This window comes from Natator depressus, chromosome 11, assembly GCF_965152275.1.
Source record: "Natator depressus isolate rNatDep1 chromosome 11, rNatDep2.hap1, whole genome shotgun sequence".
NCBI classification, from domain to species: Eukaryota; Metazoa; Chordata; order Testudines; family Cheloniidae; genus Natator; species Natator depressus.
In genome coordinates, this window is record NC_134244.1 from 46,574,012 (window position 1) to 46,595,589 (window position 21,578).

Here is a 21,578-nt window from a genome sequence, read left to right on the forward strand (position 1 = left end):
AAAATATGACATTGCTTTGTGATTTGGACTGCTGCTCAGTGGGAGCTCATTGTGTCACCTCCCTCAGATTAATTCACATAAGCCACCAAAGATCTGTAAGACAACCATGATTCTTGGTTAGTACTGGATCAGACTAGATTGTAACCTCTCCACTAGAGAAATAGACTATATGCTGAACTATCCAGTCTCCATTTATAAACATTTTTAAACTACGATATGTACCCTTAGACTGGAATGTCTCTGTTGGAGCTACACCAGTCTGACCAGTAAGTAACTATTATTAAAAAATACATTTGAAAAACACAGTGACTCCTAAAGGAGTGCTTACGTGGGCTATTGTGTAAATAAATCCTTCTTTGGAGATTATTGATCAGTGCAGAACAGATCATGATGTCATGAAATAAAAAAAGCTTTTATTTCTTGAAGTAGTCAAAAAAATGTCAGTGATATTAGTATTAACTATGGTTGCACTTAAATGCAGTTATTATGTGTCTAATAGAAGAGGGTTAAAATGATTTTATTCTCTTTAATTGAGAATGCAACATAAACAGTGATACAATTTTCTTCCATCCCATTTCACACATTCCAGCCTCTTGCTGGCCAGGAATTGGTCAGAAAATTAAGTGTGTGTGTGTGTGTGCGCGCGTGTGTGTGTGTGTGTGAGAGAGAGAGAGAGAGAGAGAGAGAGATTCCAAATCTAACTCTCCCCCCACATCAAGGCCTTCCAGCTAGCTCTATAACACTCAGCGTTGTGTCTTTCTGTGCCAGTGGCTCACTCTTAATATGCTAAACTTTTTTGTTCCACCGTAGCTCAAAATTTCAGCACTTTCTTATTTTTTAAAAAATTTAGACTAGATATGAATTGCACAAGATTGTTGCATGCATTTTGGTTGTTGCGAATATATATATATATAAAGGGTGTGTGTCTCTCTTGTTGTTTACTTGGGGAGTTACATTTAATGCGGTGATTCTGCACCCTCCCCGGCTTTTTGTTTATGATAATTTGATACCTCTGCTGATACATTTAAATCAACTCTATCATCACATCTGGAATTTCCTATACTTCCCATGAAGGAAAAGTATTCATTTTAATTTTAGAAATGAGTCAGACACAAGATGGAGTTTTCATAGAATGGAAAGGCAAATATAGCTGATACGACCTTCTTATAGCTAAAATTGAGTATGTGCAGCCAGTAAGGCAGATTCAGATGATGGCCAAGGGACTGATCTTATGAGGTGATGAGCACACACAACTCCAGTTGACTTCACTTGGGACTGTTAGTAGTCAGCAATTCTCAGGAGTGTTTTTAAAGTTATGTCTATGGCAGGATATCCAGCCAACAGATTTCTAAAAAGAAATTTCAGGAAATACAGGGTGATATCCTGGTTAGAGCATAGCCCTGGATTTCCTGGTTCTGTTCCTGCCTCTGCCTCTTAAGTCACTTAACCACTATACAAAACCAGGCTACTGATATCTACCTCACAGGTATGTTGTTGTAAGGCTTAATTAATTGAAGTCTGTCAGTTTCGCCATTGACTTCAAGGGGTGCAGAAGTGTGATTCATCATACTGCTAAAGTGGAATAAAAGGGCAATGTATTCTTAGGGCAAATAATTATCTTGATTTCTCTTTATCTTCCATATATAGTTTCAAGTAGGTTCTTTGTTACCCATTTGGAGCAATACCAGAAATTAATAAATCAGAGCTGTAATTATCTTTATATATGAAAGGATGTAGTTAATGCATAAAACCTCCACATTTTGTAATTAAGCCTACAAACCAAAGTGCTTTACAATCCTATATATTTATCAGGAAACAATTAAAAATAATAGATTTTAAAAATGGTTCTTGCAGCACACATACCAAGCAAATGACTTGCCTTTTCTTAGTATTCTGTATTCCTTAGTATTCTCCCTTTGTAACATATGGATTATAGAACTCTACAGAATACTCTGTGTGGGTGCATTAACAGGGTATTATACTAGACTGGCAGCCTCATAAGTTCAGGTATCCAGATAACCTATTACACTGAGAAAACTTATTGGAGACTGGGAGATGAGACAGAAATAGAACCTCAAGTTAAGAGGAAAGACAGCTAAGTGAAAGCAAGAGACATAAAAAATAAGAAAAAGAAAAGACCAAGAAAATAATTTTCAGAAAAGATTGTGCTGAAGAAAGTAAAAGGAATAATTTGGGATCTGACAACACTGAAATGAACCATATTGGCTTAGTTTCCTTCTGCCTGCAAGTTCTTTCTTATCCAGCTTTCTTGGCAGAGATCTTAATGTCCTCAGAAATTACAGCTACGTGCTGACACATCTGCTGACATGAGTACATTTGCATTTAGGGAGATTGAAAGCCTCTTTTACTCTCTCTTTCTCTATGGTATTTGTTTTATTACATTCTGTGTGCTGGTCTTAGCTTTTTCTATCTGATCTGGTGGTGCAGCTGTAATCCACTTGAATACAGATATCCGGCTCTTCCTTTAGAAACTTCCTTTTCAAACAGGCAACGCTATAGTTCTTGTAAACGCCCTGACGGAAGTGGGTTTTTTCCTCCTTCCTCCTCCAGCCTGAGGTCCTAGAAATACAAACCATTTTCTTAAAACTGAGAAAATTTCTATTAGAAAATAGCCCTACAAGTTCTACTGTTCTGAAGAAATGCATTGTGCCCTAATGATCATGCACGGTTTTCCTATCTTATAAAAAATATAGTGGGTTGTCATTAATCCACTGAAACTATTTGCTAGAAAAGCTATAGAAACTGTCCCCCTAACACTTTAATTTGTTAGAACAAAACTAGCAGATTATTTTCCATCCACTCTACTCTATATATTTGAGAGAGAACATCTGTCTTATAATACTGACAGATTCAGCTCAGGCATGCTTCTCTGCTCTGGTTAGAGGAAGAGGTAGGTATACTCTGAATGTGATTATCCTTTTGCTTTCAGCTTTTATTTTAAAAGCGAACTTCAACAGCTAGAAGAAATTACCTTGTACATTTTTATTATAATATTATTTTATAGTGTCTGAAGGTGTAGTGGGTATTTCATATAATGCAAAGAAAGATGCAGTGTGTGTCTTAATACAATTATCAGGTTATTCAGATTAGACTGTTGCTGATTGTGATGATTCAATGAAGGTGGTTTTTTAAAAAAAATAATATGTACTCAAAAAAGATGATGATGACAGAGGTATAAAATGGTGGGTATTCTTGACTTGCTAATTGAGGACATTCTGAAAGAGGGGAGTTTTCATGAGGGCTTCAAAAGATCAGTGGTGGCCTGGCAGACCAAAGTGAGTGAGGGTTTTCCAAGCACAGGGAGCAGTATGGAGATGCTTGTGGGAGAAAGATGCCAATTTCTCATACATCTTTGGCAGAGTGGAGTGGCTAGCGCAACGTGACGAGGGATAAGGCTGATGTAATTGGGGGGATCCATTATGTATGAGTGTGAGAATCAGAGCAAGATGTCCTAAATTTTGACCTGACAGAGAAGAAGGGGCAATAGGAGAGATTAAAGAAGAAGTGATGTGGTCTGAGTGACAGGTTAGAGTGCTATTCTCTGCCTCTGAGTTCTGATTACAAGACCAATAACATATGTGAAAACTTGTTTTTGAATTACGTGGCAACTTCATTAATCCCTTGTTTAACTGTGTGCAGCTTGGACTTCAAGGAAGTTACCGTTGCTTACTCAGGGATGAATTTGACCTTATAATGTGACAGAATGCTGTTCACTGAAAATTGACTGTTAAATTATGACTTGAATACTTAAAACAATTTTGAAAAAAGTATGTTCAATTTTAAAAATCCATATAACTGATAGGGTTTTATTAGTTAAAAAGATGTTCTTTAACTTATAACTGAAAATCACGTGTTTATTTTTAAATGAAAAATTCTGCTGTTTAATCCAAAATATAGATTATTACTTTAAAAAGCAAACAATAAATCAAAAAACCCACCTAGATATTTGCCTTTGGAAAATATCTACTGCTAAGTATGTATTGACATCATGGATTTGCAAGAGTTTTCATGCTGTTGATCGGTTACAAACTCGGATGTGTGTGTTACTTCATGGAAGCTATTGTCTTCCCAAGAAAAGTGTAATAATTGTGATTTTCCACATTTCCAGTGATTCTGTAACATCTCAAAGATATTGCAATCTCAAGGATTCGTTTTTGAATCAAAGTGTATATCCAAATTACACTGAGGTAATGTTATGCTTGTTCCTTATTAACAAAATCAAGGAAAATCAGATTTAAGGTCCTGATCCTCTAAATACTACTGGTGCGTGATTTTACTCGTCTAGTCTTACGGAAGTCAGTGGGATGATTCTGCAGTAATGTTATGCACATGTGTGTTTGCAGGATCAGGGCCTTAGCCTGTATCCATCAACTCATCTTCTTGTTCTACTTAAGTCACAGAACAATGCATGATGGCTATATTACTGATCAAAACAGATGATTGAAGTCTATAATGTAGTTGGAGTTATCTGGATTTTGATGATTAAAAGAGAATTTCCCAATGTATCTTTGGTTGTGTCAGGCTGCTTTTTTATGTCTTTATAATAAATAGCCCAATCTCAAAACATAAATAGGCTATTGTGATAAAATATTTTTTAAATAATTAGATTAGATACACACACACGTCAATGTTTTTTTGGTTAGTTTTTAATCACAATACATGGAAAAATGAAGATTTACCCTTCTTCCCCTCCTCCCCAATGGTTTATAGCATAAGGGGAAAGTAATCTTAGAAAGACATACATACAGTATCAGATGAAATGGGGACTGAAACTTGTTTTATTCATGAAAAAAAGACATTTTATCTTTAAAAAAATAGAAACTTATGGAAAGGTGAAAATGAGAAATGAGACCACATTGCTATGATCTCTCAACTACAGCAGGAAATATGTTTGTTTATCATGACCCTCATATTTCTATAGGCAGATTAGTTTTTAAATAAAAGGTGTCTATTCTGTTTGTCTACAAAAACTAAACCCAGGGTTGATGACAGGCCTTCCAAACTTGTAGTTACAGAGGACCCTGGCCTCAGGAGATTGTTACTATCAATACTTAGAGGTCTAGCCCCTCTTTCTGAAGGTATCTGTGGGACAGACCTGGTTTTTAAAGTTTTTCTGATGATTCTGACCTCTCCTGGCTGCTGCTGCGTTTACAGCCATGCCCTGTTTTAATAAGGTATGGATTTTTGAACCTTTCTGAGTAGTTAACCTCCAAATTCTCTTGTCTTGCACATTTTGTTAGAATAGCAGGGGCAGGAGGTGGGGACTTGGATGTATTTGTGTCAGTCCTAAGCACTCCCCACTATGGAAGGTAATTCCCTAAGCTCCCTAGTGGAACATGGATAATAAGGGCTAGCATATCCAGGGTCTAAAATACGACTCTTTAGAAATCTGAACATTTTAGACTCTGATTCTGCCATGAGTTCCATATAGGTGGACCACTATAAACGCCAGTGAGGCTTTGCACAGGTGCAACAGTTTGCCCACAGGGCTCCAGTTGCCTGATAATGATATACCAGCATAGTCCTTAGGAGTTTTACCATTAACTTTAATGGAGCAAGGATTTCACTCCTAAAGCCCTTCACATTCTCTGGTATGTGCAGTGATTTCTTAGGCACTGGTTTGTTCCCGGACATTGAGTCTCCATTTTCCCACATTATATTGTTTGTTGGATTTTCAGGAAACTCTGGATGCTTTAATCTTCCTAGAAGCCAGTTTAAGGATTATAAAGACTTCAAGAGAATTTAAATAAGATTTTAAAAGGCTTCCTCGCTCTTACCAGTATTCCTGTGCTAAGTCAGAAAGAGGATTACTAAAGTTTAGACTCTTAGAAATTAAAGTTTTGAGTAGGGTGGACTCAGCATGACCACTATGACTCTTCTTACTCACCAGGGCTAAATTTAGCCATGAAAAATCACACAGCTTTTTATGTGGAGTCACTGCCCCATCTATGTTGTCTTTGATCTTCAACTACATTGTGCATTTAGATGGAAGGGGTGGGAAGAAGGAAACATTACTGGGCTAATGACCTGTCACCTCTCTGGTAAGAAAAGGAGAGTGATCTGTAGCCTCCACAGTGTTAGATCTGGGAAGATGGGGTCAAGCCTCTTCACCTAAACTCGGGACTAATTTCACTGATTTCAGCGGACACAACCGAGTTACCGTTAAAACAGATTCAAACTACTTTATAATTTAAAATAACCTAGATTGTTAGCTCTTTGGGGCCAGGGGCTATCTTTTTGTTCTGTGTTTGTTGGTCTAAGCACAATGGGGCTCTCCCTGGTCCATGACGAGATAATAGACATTAATAATGCCTTCAGAATGCTGAAAGTTCTCATCTTTGCGTCTTTCTCTTCCTGTCATCCACTTTTCCTTCCATCTCTCCCTTTCCCTTTATCCTTTTTTCCTTCCTCTGCATGTTTTCCACAGTCACTTTCCTACACTCTTTTATTTGTTCGCTCTTCTCCAGCTAGTTCTCTAAGCCATGTTTCTTTCCGGGTGTGCCCTTTCTCCCTCTTTATTTGAGCTCTTAATATCTTCTGCCTGTCCTCTCCCTACCCTCCCTCTCGGTGTGTTTGTGAGCTGGACCAGCTCACCCTCCCCAAGCAGGTGAGGACAGCGTGGTGCGAGAGCGGATGGGCTGCCACGAGCCTTTTGCTGGATGCAAATAAACTTTTGCTCCCCAGCAAGAGCGGGTCGGTTTTCCAATTGCCCCTTTTCCTGCTCCCTCGTTTAAAAAGCCCCGGACGCTGTCGGAGGATTTTACTGTCTATTCCAAGGAGGCCGACAACAATCGCCCTCCCAAGTCTTGTGTCTGCACGGCCATCGCCCCACTAGCCCCTGGGCCCGCCGCTGCGGGGAGCGGGTCACTGGCGGCCCTGGCCCCAGGGGAGAGCTGCGGAAAGGGGAAGCCGGTGGCTGCCGGGCAGGCGGGCGGAGAAAAAGCGGCTCTGCTCGGGTCCCATCACGTGGGCAGCAAACTTTTCTCCCAGCAGCGGTATGAGGAAGTTCAGAGGGACGCTGCTGCTGCTGCAATCTCCAGCCCAGGCGGGTGAATCCTCCTCCCCCGGGCCCGCTATGTGAGTCTGGCTCAGCCCCTCAGCAAGCGGCTCCTCTCCCCGCGGCAGGCAGGGTGGCTGCGGGGCTTGGCCCGGCCCTCCGCGGGACCCCGCCGCTGGCTGCGGGGCAGGGGCCCGATCCTGCTGCCCGCTCCCCAGGGAGGGAGGCGGTTTGAGGAACACCCCGATGGATTAAGTTCTCGGGTTGCCGTTCGGCTCCCACGGCTCGGGCGGGCGGGCGCCTCCCGGTCTGTTTGTAAGTTTTTCCTGCGTCCGCTCGAGCGGCGCTCCCGGTCGGAAGCCGCACTGGGCGGGGGGGGGGAAGCGGAGGTGACAGTGGCCAGCTGGGGCGAGGCGTGGGAGGGGAGCGAGCTGCAGGAAGCGAACCCCGGGCGGCCGGGGGCGGCCAAACGCAGAATCGTTTTCAGGGCGGACCTGGAGGCTGCTCCAGTGTTGCAACAGCGAGCGAGGCGAGGGTCGCCTGGGCGCGCGGGGCCGGCCGGGGGCGCTGCGGAGCGCGGGGCGCGCCGGGCTGGTGCCCCTCGGCGGCGGCGGCGGCGCTGCCGGGGAACTGGGGCGGACGCTCGGGGACTCGGGCGCTGCTGCTGCTGCTGCTCGCTCCCCGCTGGGCTGCGCGGGAGCCTCGCGTGGGAAACTCGCTGCCGCCCTCACTTCCCGTCCCGCGTGGCTGAGCGGGGCTCCGCGCGCGCTCAACCCGGCTCGCGTGTGCCCGGCAGGGCGCGTTGCTGCGGGCGCCTGGTGAAGTGAAGCCGTCGCCGCCGCGGTGCTGATGGAGGAGCCGCCGGTGGCAGAGGAGTGGCAGGGGGCGAGCCAGAAGAGAAAGGCCTGGGCCAAGAGCAGAGACTCCTGGCAGGCATCGGAGGCGGAGGATCTCTCGGCAGAAGCGGTTGAGCTGGCCCGGCAGGAGGACGATCTCACCGGCGGAAAACTGCTCCTGGCAGCAGAAGCAGGTCTGTCCCGCCCGGCGGTCTCTACTAAGGCGGGGAAGGGGGAAATCGGTGCCTGGACGCGCCCCGTCCATGAGCCCTGCCGGATGGAAGCGTTACTGGGTTGCACCATATGTGAGACATGCAGTCTGTGTGTTTAAAAGTATTTTTAATTCTCATATTTTTGGCCCGCCATTGAGTTTATTCTTATTTCTTTTGTTTGTTCTTGTCTTTTTTTGTTGCTCTGGTCAGCAGTCTTGTTTGTGTGGCCGTAGTGTACGTGGTGTTTAAAAGGCACCATTCGTCTTTCTTCATGAGACGTCTGGAATGCGCAAAGCATCAATTACAACTCTTTGCTTTTCTCCCTCCTTCCCTTTCTTTTCTCCCAAAGGTAATATTCCAAACGAAAAGATCGCCATATGGCTTAAAGATTGCAGGTAAGTACTTCTGCAAACCAGAAGTTCCAGTACTGCTCTAAATAGTTACATATGTCTAAATAGCAGAGTCCACAACTCTTTATTAGCTAGAGGACCTGAACCTACAACCTTTACTTATGTGAATGTGAGTTGAAGGGTTGGGCCCTCAAAACATGTAGGAGGTGAGAAAAATTAGTTATCCCTGTTACTTTTACCTCTTTCTATATTGCGCTTTCTCTTTGAGAATAAATGTACCATTAGTAAGTGACTAGAGTAGTAATGCATGTAGAAGTGTGGCTGTCTGGCAAACAGTTGATTTTTCTTTTCCCATCCCCTCTCTATCTGTCATGTGATGATGGTAAAGCGTTACAGAGTCATTTTCTTCTAATACTGAGCAAAGATTAAGGAAAACAGTGTCATCCCTAAATCTACCCTCTCTCTCCCTGATTGACTTCAGGGCTCATCTTAAAACCTTCCCTGTCCTCATCTTGACTGGCTTCCTGTTACACTTCTACGGAAACAGTGCACATCCCTTTCCCTCCTCCCCTTTATTACTAAAAATTTAGCAACACATTGTTGAGTCATCAGCTTTACCATTGTCCCACATATAGTCACGTTCTGGCCATGAGGATCCTTTTTCTCTGTTTGACTGACTGACACGATGTATCTTGGACTTCCCTAAAGGATTATCTCTAGGGCCCTATCAAATTCACGCCATGAAAAAGGCATCATGGACCGTGAAATCTGGTCCTTTGTGTACTTTTACCATATACTATACAGATTTCATGGGGGAGATCAGTGTTTCTCAAACTGGGAGTTCCAACCCAAAGGAAGGTTGTGGGGTGGTTGCAAGGTTATTGTAGCGGGGTCATGGTATTGTCACCTTTACTTCTGCGGTGGCTTCCGAGCTGCGTGGCTGGAGAGTGGTGAATGCTGGCCAGCCACCTAGCTGTGAAGGCAGCGCCTGAGCCAGCAGCAGCGCAGAAGTAATGGTAGCAATATCCTGCCATGACACCCTTATTTCTGCGCTGCTGCTGGTAGTCGCGCTTCTTCAGAGCTGGGCTTGCAGCCGCAGAGCTTCCTGAAGCTGAGGGAGGTTCCTGGAGATGAGTCTGACCTGGCCCCGGAAGCGGCCCCTGCAGGGGAAGAGGAAGTCCCGTCCCTCACCAGGCCAGCGAAGACCAGCAGCTGGAGCCTGGCACACAGTAGGAGCCTTTGGCCACGGTGCCCCCAGCCTTACCCTGCCCTGGTGCTTAGGGGTTAAACAGACCTTGGGCTGGCTGTGTGTGTGTGTGTGTGTGTGGGGAGCGACCACAGACCCCTGTAACCACATACCATGCCACCCCCATTTTTGCGCTGCTACTGGTGGCGGTGCTGCTTCCAGAGCTGGGTGCCCGGCCAGCAGATGCTCATGTCCGGCTGCCCAGCTCTGAAGGCAGCAGTTTTTAAAATTCTATGACCATGAAATTGACCAAAATCAACTGTGAATTTGGTAGAGCCCTAATTATGTCCCTTCACTAAGACTGTGGAAGGAATACCACTACTGCTATGGTCGTAAAACAGTCCAGTTGGATTTAGAAAAAAGCTTTTTCTTCCGTCTCCACCATATAGTATTTTGGGGTTCACTAGCCAGTGACAATGGCTGATCTTGTCCAATATTTTTCTTCTTTCAATTTTATCAGGGATAGTTGTCCTTGTTTAAGGTTAGGTGAGCTTTGGGCGGCATCCCAATAGTTAAAGAAAGTTCAGGACTTCCTATATTTGTTATCTTTCACTGTCATCCTTTAGGCATAGCAGCTTATGGTGAAAATTTACTTCTTGGTTGGCAGTGCTATTCTGATCTGTTGACCCAGTGAGCAACTCAGCTGGGCTTACTGTAGTGCCTGATGAGCGTGTTGCCGTATAGCTCAGCAGAGCTAATATGGTGTCCTTGTTGTAGAAGTCTCTGTGCAGTCTAGGTGACCTGTTCCCTTGTGTGTGGAGAGGGCTGGTGACATACTGTATCCCAAAAACTTGGAATTAACTTCTGACAAATTGTGGTCCGTTGTCAGTGACTGTTTTTTTTTTTTCAGACTGCCAAAATGAGAGAAGATGCCTTAACTTTTCTATGACCTAATGAGTTGTGGGTCTTGTAAGAAATAGAATTTCAGCAAATCTTATTAAATAGTCAGTGGCTACCAAATCAGTATGTTCCTTTTCTTGACACAGGTCTAGTGCTTAACTAGAAGCTTTACTATAATGGGAAGGGGGTGGGGAGATTCTTCCTAAAACTAGTCTGTCTCTAGTCACAGAGTTTCTGTCTAGAATCTTCTCCTTTCTTAGCTTCTTGGTACAGGTTTAAAGGAATTGTACATATATTCACACAATGACGATATGCATACTTAATAACTAAAGTTACAAACCTATATAATAATTAATAAAATCTAATATCATTATGCTGGATAGAAAGCTTATGAAGCAGTAGTGTCTGTTGATTAGATCAGAGTATTAGCCAGAACTCCTGGCTTTTGTTCATACCATTGCTACTGACTGACTGCCTGACGTTGAGCAAGCCACTTAAATAGGTTTTTTTCTTATTTTACAGCTGAGGAAACCAAGGCACAAAAAAGTTGATTAACAGGGATGTTGCAAGGTTTAGTTAACAGATGGTTTGTAAAACCCTCTGTGATCCTTGCATAAAAGATCCTGTACAAGTTGTTGACCAATTCTATACTTTATACTAAAAAATTAAATTTGCCTCTGTTGTAGAGTTGGCAAATCCTACTTTGACACTGTTCCTTTAGTTTCCATGTATAACATAAAAATGTTGCACACTGTAGTCTTAAATGCATAGACATTCTACCCTGGGGCTTAGTGATATCCACAAACTATTCAAACTTTGCTACCGTGGCTGGCTTTTACAAAGCTCAAGTGATTTGTTAATATCAGTGGCTCCCTGAGATGGAAATACAGTCCATCCTGCACCCATTGAAGTCAATGGAAAAACTCCCACTGACTTCACTGGAGCAGGATCAGTGCTGTAGGCATTTAGGGTCTGATTCTGTGATGTGCTGAGTGCCAACAACTACCAGTAATATCTGTGGGAGCCGGGAATTTTCAGCACCTTGAAAAAGTGCTCAGCTCCTCACAGGATTATACTCTCAAGACTGTAGGTAGTACACAGTTAAATTTGTGTGTAAAAATGTGTATTTTTGTCTATTATAGGTGGTGAGTGAGAGAATAATCTAATTTACTTTTTGACAAGACATTTGCTACTCTCTCTCTGCGTATGTGCATGCATAATCAAAGGGAATGGATTCGGCTAGTTCTTCTAGCCCTCGATGATCCCTGGTGGTTTTCCTCTTTTTCTGTCCACATTGCTGGTTAAAGACAATATAAAAAATCTTGAACATATTTTACATTGTATTGTTAAAAATAACACCTAAATTACAGGTACTATCTTCCTGGATTGTAACTGAGTTTCTTGTAACAATCTAATGCACTTTTCACTATAGTGTTGCATAATCTGGACTTCTCCTAGTGTGTACAACTTAAATAGACTGATTTTATTTCTGTTTCTAATCAATTACATGTCCTGGCTCTCAGGAGTTAGCAAAATGCCTTGTTGTTTGGTGTGTAAAAACCACCAAAAATACTTTCCCCACAGGAATGATGAAATACATTTCTATTGTTTCTCGGTTTATATGACATTTTAGAAAATGTAAATTTAGGTGAATGCATCCGATGAAGTGAGCTGTAGCTCATGAAAGCTTATGCTCAAATAAATTTGTTAGTCTCTAAGGTGCTACAAGTACTCCTTTTCTTTTTACTCATCACATTGTGGCAATATTCATAAAGGCCACTTCTGCTCCATTTCGTGGAATTGTCATCCCTGTAGGAAGGTCTTCCTTCATTTATCTCAACTTTGCCAGTGTTTTGAAATGATTTAAAAGTGTTTAGTGTATTTACTAAGACTATTTAAGATAAACATAAAAAAATCAGCTGTGTGCCCATCTTACATTGAAACAGAAAGGAGGAAATCCTCCATTTGAACTCAAGGATGGTTTTTATTTTTTGAATTTGAGTGTTTTGTTTGGCCAAGATGTCTTCTATAATAATAACATAGTTTACCCTGTTGGAAAGCGTTTAGGAACTTTCTCATGTAGAATATTCAGGAAAGAGGAGATTTTGAAATGTGAATGAGAAGACATATTTTTTTTTGTTTTGAGTTTTTGATGGCAGAATGGACACACTATTTAATTGCACTCTGGCTGCCAAACTATGATTTTAACAGCCGGAGTTTTAACTGCTTCTAAAACACAATGCAAGATCTTCATTAATTGTTAAAGATTTCCTACAATAACCAGTACCGGGTCAAACAAACCCAAAAGAAATTTTCTACAAAATGGGGCGGGTGAAAAGCAGAATCCTCAGTGAAGTCCACTATGGGCACCGCCATGTGAATCTAATCTACCTGATCAGTACATAGAGCCTACAGTGATGGGCACTATGGGTGGAAAGAGGAGGGTAAATATTTGGGGGGAGGTGTTGAGTAGAAAATCCCAGAGAATCCAGCATGGCATGCCCACCCACTCTTCCTTAGTGCACCTAGAATGTCTGGGAGATGTCTTGTCATCTCTCTGAGGGATCTAAATCACTGGTTCCTTGATCCCAATGCAAGTCAAGATTTTTATGAAGCTCTGCATTCCAGATTCTTTGGTTTTCCATTTGTCCTTGACCTATGTTACGTCTGCTCCACACTCGTGCCACTACACTTAGGGCTGTGAGAGCAGGCAGCTTCTTTGGAGTCTGCCAAAGCAGTATGGTATCCACCCCCAGTGTACAATGTGCCTTTTCTTGAGTATGAGAAGATATTGAAAGATCTCTAAAACCTCCTGTTTAGCAGCATAATGCACTTGAAAACAAACCCGAATTAGCTGACTTACGAGCCATGCTGCTGAAAATATTCTTTTAAAAACATATCCCAGTTGCTTTGCTGCTGTTCAAGGGGCCTCCATTGTTCTTACGTTCTTCTCTTTTTAAATGTACAATTTTTCAATGGAATGGACTATAAAGTGGTTGTGTATGTGTAAAGGTGCAAGCAGGGAAGGAGACAGATTGCTTGCCAAAGTTTCTTTTCTAATAGCTGTTAACAGGCTGCAGAGGTGACAGGCTTAGTTTTTGAGGGAGAATGCCAGTTGTGCTGCTTGCTTTTTACCATTCTCTGCCAGCCAGTGCATGCACACTATTGGCGTCAACTGAGGAAGTTGCTGCCAGCAACTTTGTCTAGCTAAAAATTAAGACATGCTGAAGTGGCCGCCAAGGAAGTAGAGGGAGAATAGAAATGTAGCCATTAAAACCGGGATATAAACAATAGGCATGGTTGTTAATTCAGAACATAAGACTTGCTGTAACTTGAATAGATTTAATAAAAAACCTAGTCACTTAAAGCCCTATTTACTCCCATGAGAGACCCAAAATTCCAGGAGATTTGAGTTTCTAAAGGCTTGTTCTGTCGCCTAGTTGAGTGAATATCACTCATACTGTCACTATTTTAATTGGCATGTCACTGTAACGAGTTATTTCTAAAGACTCATTATCACAGGTTTGTGGCTTATTCTGTAGCAACGGTAAACTGTTCCAGAGGAACAATTTGCATTGTAAAATAAAGGGTGTGTTAGGAAACAAATACACGCTTTTCATTCCAGAATTAAGTTTTGGAAACAGAACAAATACTATATCATGTCTTTGTTTATTTCAGAGTAACTTTGGGCAATTTTCTCTGCTTGTCTAATGAAAAACCTTCACATGCCCATATGTAAACACTTAAGTCATCTGATTTTCCCTTCTTTAATAATATTTTACTTTATTTTGTGTCTTTGGTTTGTACCAAGCTGCTTTACTGCATAGCAGGTTAACCATCATTTGTCTACATTGGTGGACACTCTGTATTAATATTTGGTCTGTTTAAAGAGCTTATGCACTGAATTAGTTTACACAGGATGAGTAATACTAACTCCATTAGGGTCCAATCCTGCTGTCAGTGGGAGTTTTTCTGTTGACTTCAAAGACCGCAGGATCGGGCCCTTCAACAAGCCTCTTTCCATTCTTGAAATAGTGATTACATCTGTCCTGGAACAAAAGCTAAAGAATTTGATCCAGTATCCGAGCTAGCAAATGACTTGACAGATATTTTAGGTCTCATATTGTTCTTGTTTCTGATTAGACTTTGTATTATTATTATTACTTATTTTTGTATTAGAGTAGTGCCTGGCGGTCCTAGTCATGGAGCAGGACCACATTGTATTGCACCTAATACAAACACAGAACAAAAAGACAGTCACTGACCAAAAGAACTTAAAATCTGCATGTGTGTGTGTCTGCCTGTCTTTCATTCCCTTACTCACCTATCCTTAGGATTTCAGTGTAGAAAAAACAGGTGTCCACTTTTAAAGTGTAAATGAGTTTAAAATGAATTCACTCCTGCATAGTGCCATCCCCACTGCTCCCTATTCATTCTTGTTGGTGGTGTGGGCACAATATAACATATAAGATTTTCTTTGACAACCTACAGAATGCCTGTGGCCTTCTTAACTTTTGCCTTGCTTCTGATTCCTGTGTTAGCGTTCATAGGTCAGAGTGCTGCCAGTTTTATTGACCGTTTTTTTTTTTTCCCACAAGTATTTATTCAGGGACTTGGGGATTGTTTAGTAAGTTATTGTCAGTCCCTATGTGTTTGTGCAGGCTTTCTGGGGGAGGAAGGCGGAAGGAGGCACAACTGCTGTTACCACAAGCTGGTTGTAGCTCTTAAGGAAGGACATGAAGAAGCAACGTTTTAAACTAGAGTTAACCTTTTCTGTGGTTTCAGAACGCCTTTGGGAGCTTCTCTGGATGAGCAAAGCAATCCTACATTGAAGGGTAAGAAAAGGCTCTGTGCTCTTGGATAGCTGCTTTTATGATGAACTTTTCTGCTTTCTTATATATTGATTTTAAAATCATAAATTGTTACCCAAATGCATATGTGATGGCTATCTTGATCTTGCTAAGATATTCGTATTCCTGTGCAGTTGAGGGAGAAGTTTAGGGCAGGGGGAAAGGGTCAGAATTTTTTTTTTTTTTAAGAGTTGAAGTCTTTAAAAAGACTACTCCTGTGCTTCAGCTTATATAAATGCAAAATCTCTGCAGAAGCAGTGGGGGGAAGGGGGAAGCTAGTTAATGCACAGTCTTAGAACTAGGTCAGCTTTTGTGCAGTCTTTCTTTGCTTGCTCTAACCGAAATGGCCACACCTGAAAAATTTGCTACCTGAGCAGGACAAAATTTGAAAGTTCAAAGTACAACAAGAATCTGCAGGTAGTGGCAGAGCATATAAAAAGAACTCGCAGTATATACTGGTGGAAGAAAGGGAATGACTGGACTAATTTCTTAACCCTGAAGCTCTGTGGTAAGATGTCTGGAGTGTAACTTAACATCCAGTGCCGGGTACTTACATTAGGTATGGCACCAGGGGGCTGGTAGTCATGATTAATTAGCTTGCAAGTTAACATGGAGTTGTTCTTCAGCTGGCTGCTAGATTAGCTTTAGAGCCACCTCTCACTCTTTTATCTCTCCTTTTAAAATAAGCTTTTCTGTGATGTGAATAGTAACTTCAAAATACCATAGGCTTCATGAGTACATTATCAGGGTATAAAGGATAAAGGATCTGTAAAGATGTTCTGAGTAAATCCTACAGCATTAACTCTGTGTGTTTTTAACTAAAAATATTGTATGAGCTTTTGGAATGAAAACATTACAGCACTATATAGGCGTTGAACTGCCAAATGTACATTTTCAGGCATGCTGGTGAGAAATGGAGGAAGTTTTGAAGATGACTTATCCCTGGGAGCGGAAGGTGGGTATGGCAGGGTTATACGACTATTAAAGCAAGAATTTTTTTATTATTATTATTATTTATTATTTAAGTAACATTCAAGAGTTTGAATTTATTTTGAAAAGTCAATATTTCCAATCTGGTCAAAGCCGGATGGTAAAGCTGTCTGGAAAGCAAGAGGGAAGATGAGACATTTGCAAAAAACCCAAAACAAACCTATTTATTTATTTTTTCTTTCACCAAAACTTTATTTCTTTATTTTTGTCAACTTGTTGTGACCTGGCCTTCCTGCAGGGCAGAGCCAGCCTTGAAAGGGGCCTGCATAATGAAGGAAGCAGCTGTCTGCTACTTCTTCATGTGCTTTGGTGCAAACTCCAATGAAACAGTCCAAAGTACTGGTGGAAGGAGTGCAAGCAATGAGAAAAATGACTGTTTAATGCTTGTGCTCTCTCTGTATGGGCCAGATATGGAGGTCAGACATGTGCACCAGTTCCATTGAAAACAGTGGGAGTGGCATGTGAGGGTTTTCTGAGGGCCAAATTTAGCCTCAAGTGTTCAGCTAATAGCTCATAGTTAAGGAGGAAGGAAAGAGAAGAGAGGCTGAAAGATGGGAGAAAGAATTAAATAAAGCTGGAAATAAAAACCGGTAGATAAGTGTTTAAAACCAGCAAGCACCACACAAAATAAAATGAAGGGAAAGGCGTTTTAGATTGTCTGTCCGTGATGACACTTTTCCCCCTTGTATCTCCAGCTGTTGCTTTACTGTTTCTGTTCTGCTTCTCTCTGCTTGTTCCCACCAGTTCTTCTTTTCCCCTCTTTCTTTTGGAGGAGGAAGAGAGGTGGCCTCTCAGAGCAGGCTTTTTTTTTTAATCAAAACCTCTTGAACTCAAAAATGTGGCCTGCACAGACAGCCTTTTGGTGGTTTGAATGCTTTAAATTGCCAGAGAGGTCCCCGGCTGAGTAGCTGATCTGCAATGAGGGTCCAGTGCTGAGAGCTGCCAAACACATTCAAGTTCCATACATGCAGAGGCTGATCAGCACTTCACAGATTGGGTTCTGCTTGTCCAGCTACCCTGTGCATACATGCAGGATAAGGAGTATACAATAAGTTGACAACAATTTTTTGCAATTCTAAAAAGTGTTTGAGAAATGTCAGATCTGATCTGGTATAAAGCCCAACCCTGTTCTTATTGGAGTCAATCAGAGTCTTGCCAGCAGCACCACAGAAGGAGGGTTGGGCCTTGGGGGAGGAAATAATTTTTTTTTTAAGTCTTTTAAAAATAATGAGGAAAGCAATTTATTTGACAGTTGACTTGATGCGATTAATTTAGTCCATATCACTTACTGAATTAGAGTAAGTGGGATTAAAAAGATTCCTCCTAATAGACTTCTCATTTGTCAGACTGCCTGCCATACAAAGGACTTGTTAGTGAAGTGTTTCCCCTTTGTTTTAAATAGCAATCCAAGTTCTGGTCATATGACTGAAAGGGAAAAGGACAAAGCTGTTAGAACTGGCTGAAAAATTTCAAATGTCAAAATTTTCTGAAGGTGGGGGGCACAAAAAAAGGAAAAATATTTTTCAAAAAACTTTTGATCAGCTCTAAAAGGGTAGATATGGTTAAGTGTGTGTATGTGTAATTTTTCTAATAAACACATACCCTGAATACAATAGATTAAAATCTTAATGTAAAAAAAATAGAACCAACTAACACCTATTATTACAAATGTGTATACATACCGATTGTATGCTTTTGTGTGTAAAGAATGGACTCTGGGAGGTGGAGTGGCATCTACAAACGTATGTTGTTGGCTACCATTTCTTATCAATTATAAGTGCTGTTTTGCCAAAGAGCTTTATGTATAATTCATTCCTTCATTTTTCTGCAGCTAATCATCTACATCAAAGTGATGCAAAAATGGAAACATGGTAAGTATCTCATTTTTGTTTTGTTTTTGGGAAATATTGAAATAAAATGATCTGAACTATGAGGTAGAGGTAAACTAGGCAGTCCACGTACTAAAAGCATTCCATGAAGAAGAGTTTACTCCTACAAAGAAGACGTCACTAATAATATCGGGGGTGGGGTGGGGAGGGAAGACTTTAATACTCACAAAAATGTATTCCATAAATATGTTCCTTTACTTCCGTCGCATTTAATCCGGAGTCTCAAGTAAAAGGGGGAATCTCTGAACACAAAGCAACACTTCTGCAAGAAATAAGTGGCTTAATTCAGTTACCTCACCCGCCACTCAAATGCCTGATCTATTTCTGGACAGTGTCGGGAAAACTGCTCCTTGTTTCAACCTTTGAGACGGAATCTTGGCTAGAAAAAGCCTCTTTTTTGGGAGCAAAGGGGGCAGGTGACTGTACCGGGAGAGAGCCTCTAGGGAATGGCCTCCTACTTACCCCCAAAGCAATGCTCTAAGTGCAGTCAGAGCCCAGCTACACAACAAGTAGACTCGGGCTACATCTAGGCTACAGCTGGGATCGACGCTCTGAGATCGATCCACCAGCGGTTGATTTAGCTGGTCTAGTGAAGACCCGCCAGATCGACAGCAGATCACTCTCCAGTCGACCCCTGTACTGTATGCCTGATGAAAAGAGTAAGGTAAGTCAACTGGAGAGTTTCTCCTGTCGACACCCTGTGGTAACTTGACCTAAGGTTGTGTAGTGTAGGTCGACTTACTGAGGTGGCGTAGACATAGTCTAAGACCTTTTGCTACTTCACCTCAGTTAGGCCCAATAAAATCCCTTATATTAATGGACCCAGCTGCTCTGTGTTTCCTTATCTCCTAGGTGACTATTCTGCGAGATCGCTTGCAAGTGAAACTCCCATTGTCTAATGGTTAAAAATCTATATTCCCAAAAAGGGTGTTGATGCTGATGCCATGCAGGGAAAGTCATTTAGCCTATATGACACTGGAAAATGCTGAGGCAGTACCAGTTGCTGGGGATGTCGGGAGGAGATTTGGGGATTGGTCCTGCTTTAAGCAGGGGGTTGACCTCCTGAGGTGCCTTCCAACCCTGGTATTTAAAAAAAAAAAAAAAAAAGAGAGAGAGAAATCGGAGTGGGAGTCTTGGTTGGAGCCAGTCCCATTCCATTTCCCGCAATCTGGAAGCACAACCAATTCCCAGGCCTGTCTGAGAGGCTTCCCCTGCTTTGTGCTGCTCATGGGCCGCAATCCGTGCCTTGCACTAGGAAGCAGAAGGGGTTAGGCAGTTGAAATCAGCATCTAAGAGGTGAGGTAACACAAGCAGCAAGCTGAGGCCAGTTCAGGTGTGAAGAGGTGGTCCCGTGGGGGAGGTAAGGGAGTGGGGAACATAAGCCTACTGAAGTAAGGGATACTTTTGACACTTCTGGGTGGGTGAGACCAGGAAGGGAGATGGAACTGTTTTGTGGGAGACCGCAGTAGTGTTTTCTCAGCTTGCATCCCTTGCCTTAGGATTCTCAGGGTGTATATACCTTTTTTATTAAGGGGCTAAGGATTAATTATTTCTGTGTATTAATAAAATGAGATCTAGCTAATGTAAACCAGAGAATACTGAACAGGAAAAGAAATTCTCTGAGAGTGAAGACTTAGTTTTCCTTAAAGACTGAGAATTGAATCACTGCAGGGAACCAGTTCATCATGTCAGTATTGTCTATTTGTATGATAGCAATGGTATGTTGGCGAAGGAGAGGAGACATCAGTTCCACCAGAAGGGGAGAAGTATGAATTCCACTGGTTCTGGGAGAAGCAGTGCAACGGTTTCAAGGTAAAAGAACTATACCTTGGAGGATATGGCACAGTTCAGTGGGATTTATCATTCTTTTTCTGCCAATAGTTACTTCTTCTATCCCTAAGATAGATGGACTTGGCTTGATTTATATGTATTATTGTGCTTTAGTAGCAAAAGAGAGATATTAATTTGGTTATTTGAAAGAACTTGACACTTTTTTCTAGCTGTGGCTCTCAGAAACTAAGGACAAGTGGACTGGAACCCTGGAAATGCCTGAACTTTAGAAGCATTTCAGATTTCAAGACCTTTGGGTTGTGGGTTGGGTTAATAAATAAATAAAATGTTTGGATCTGAATGTTGCCTGGGTTCATCTTTCTAATGGCTTGAACAGAAATGCCAGATGTAAACCCCTCCAAAACTTATGACTTGGGCCCATCGCACTGAGCTGCAGGAGACAAAACTTCAATAGGGCACAGATTGGGGGGCTGAAATAGCAACCAGATTGAGGGGATCATGTCCTAAAGAGAGCCATTGTGTAGAAAAATCTCTTATTTTTCATTTGTCTAGTGTTTCTGAATTACTGGATCTTTATGAGGAAGACCCTGAAGAAGTACTCTATAACCTTGGATTTGGAAGAGATGAACCAGATATTGCTTCTAAAATCCCATCAAGATTTTTTAATTCATCATCGTTTGCCAGAGGGATTGATATCAAAGTGTTTTTGAATGCCCAAATGCAGCGCATGGAAGTGGAAAATCCAAATTTTGCTTTAACAAGTAAGTATACTTTTAAAATGAAGGTTAATTTAAGCTTTTAAAATTTTGTAAACAACCAGAAAAGGAAACCTGTAGACTGGTATTCTGGAAAGCTTTTATAGTCTTGGGGTCAAATTTTGGTCCTGTTTAATTGTAACTATTTCAAGATGTGATTTGTATGTGTTTGGGCAGGTTATTGGAGTGGGGAAGGAAGGTGCCCCATCATTATCCTTCACCTTCTGACTTGTATGTTGGTCTTTTTGTGAGTCTCTGCTAAGCCATCTTTCATTTCAATTTTAAAGCACTGAAACAAGCTACAACAAAAACACTCTTAAGAGCCTTTTCTTGTCCTGTAGATGCTTAAGGTGAGATTTCAGAAAGTGCTCAGTATTGACCTAATTCTGTTCCCATTGAAGTCAGTCGTAAAACTCCTATTGACTTCACTGGAAGCACAGTTAGGCCAAAGCTGAACCTTCCGAGAACTCCACCATTGGTGTGCAGAGCATCAACATAGTATTGAAAGAGGGGGGGAAAAAGAGTAATTGACGCATTCCATTACAGCAGTACTTGGAGTGGGAAAAGCTGACTAAGTATTGTCAGTACTCAGTTTTACTTTACCTGTGTTTCTGTACTTAATGTATTTATAAGGGCTCTCCCTACCTTTCTTGTTCTGCAGTTATAAACTGCTCTTACAAACTTCCGATTGTTAAGGGTCAAGGGATCACTTGTGGTTTTCAGTACTAGGGAGTATTATAACCACTCTTGAGAGCCCTTGATAATTTCAGAAAGAGGCATGTCGGGGTTGCCCTTTTAAAA

The 21,578-nt window shown here is 41.7% G+C and overlaps 1 protein-coding gene across 6 annotated transcripts in view; it reads left to right on the top strand.

Annotated features, from left to right (window-relative positions):
* The first annotated feature begins 6,956 nt into the window (after nucleotides 1-6,956).
* Nucleotides 6,957-21,578, top strand: part of ITPRID2 (ITPR interacting domain containing 2) — a 55,577-nt gene continuing 40,955 nt past the window's right edge. For 4 of the 6 annotated variants that reach the window (XM_074967713.1, XM_074967717.1, XM_074967716.1 and 1 more), the window contains exons 1-7: nucleotides 7,651-8,048; nucleotides 8,416-8,461; nucleotides 15,288-15,337; nucleotides 16,251-16,307; nucleotides 18,174-18,213; nucleotides 19,945-20,043; nucleotides 20,575-20,783. In XM_074967713.1, the coding sequence (XP_074823814.1) occupies nucleotides 7,868-8,048; nucleotides 8,416-8,461; nucleotides 15,288-15,337; nucleotides 16,251-16,307; nucleotides 18,174-18,213; nucleotides 19,945-20,043; nucleotides 20,575-20,783 (682 nt within the window). In that variant the 5' untranslated portion in view covers nucleotides 7,651-7,867. Of the gene's footprint in view, nucleotides 7,099-7,188; nucleotides 7,334-7,650; nucleotides 8,049-8,415; nucleotides 8,462-15,287; nucleotides 15,338-16,250; nucleotides 16,308-18,173; nucleotides 18,214-19,944; nucleotides 20,044-20,574; nucleotides 20,784-21,578 lie in introns of those variants that run through there. The other 2 variants (XM_074967714.1, XM_074967715.1) reach the window with 2 other exon arrangements.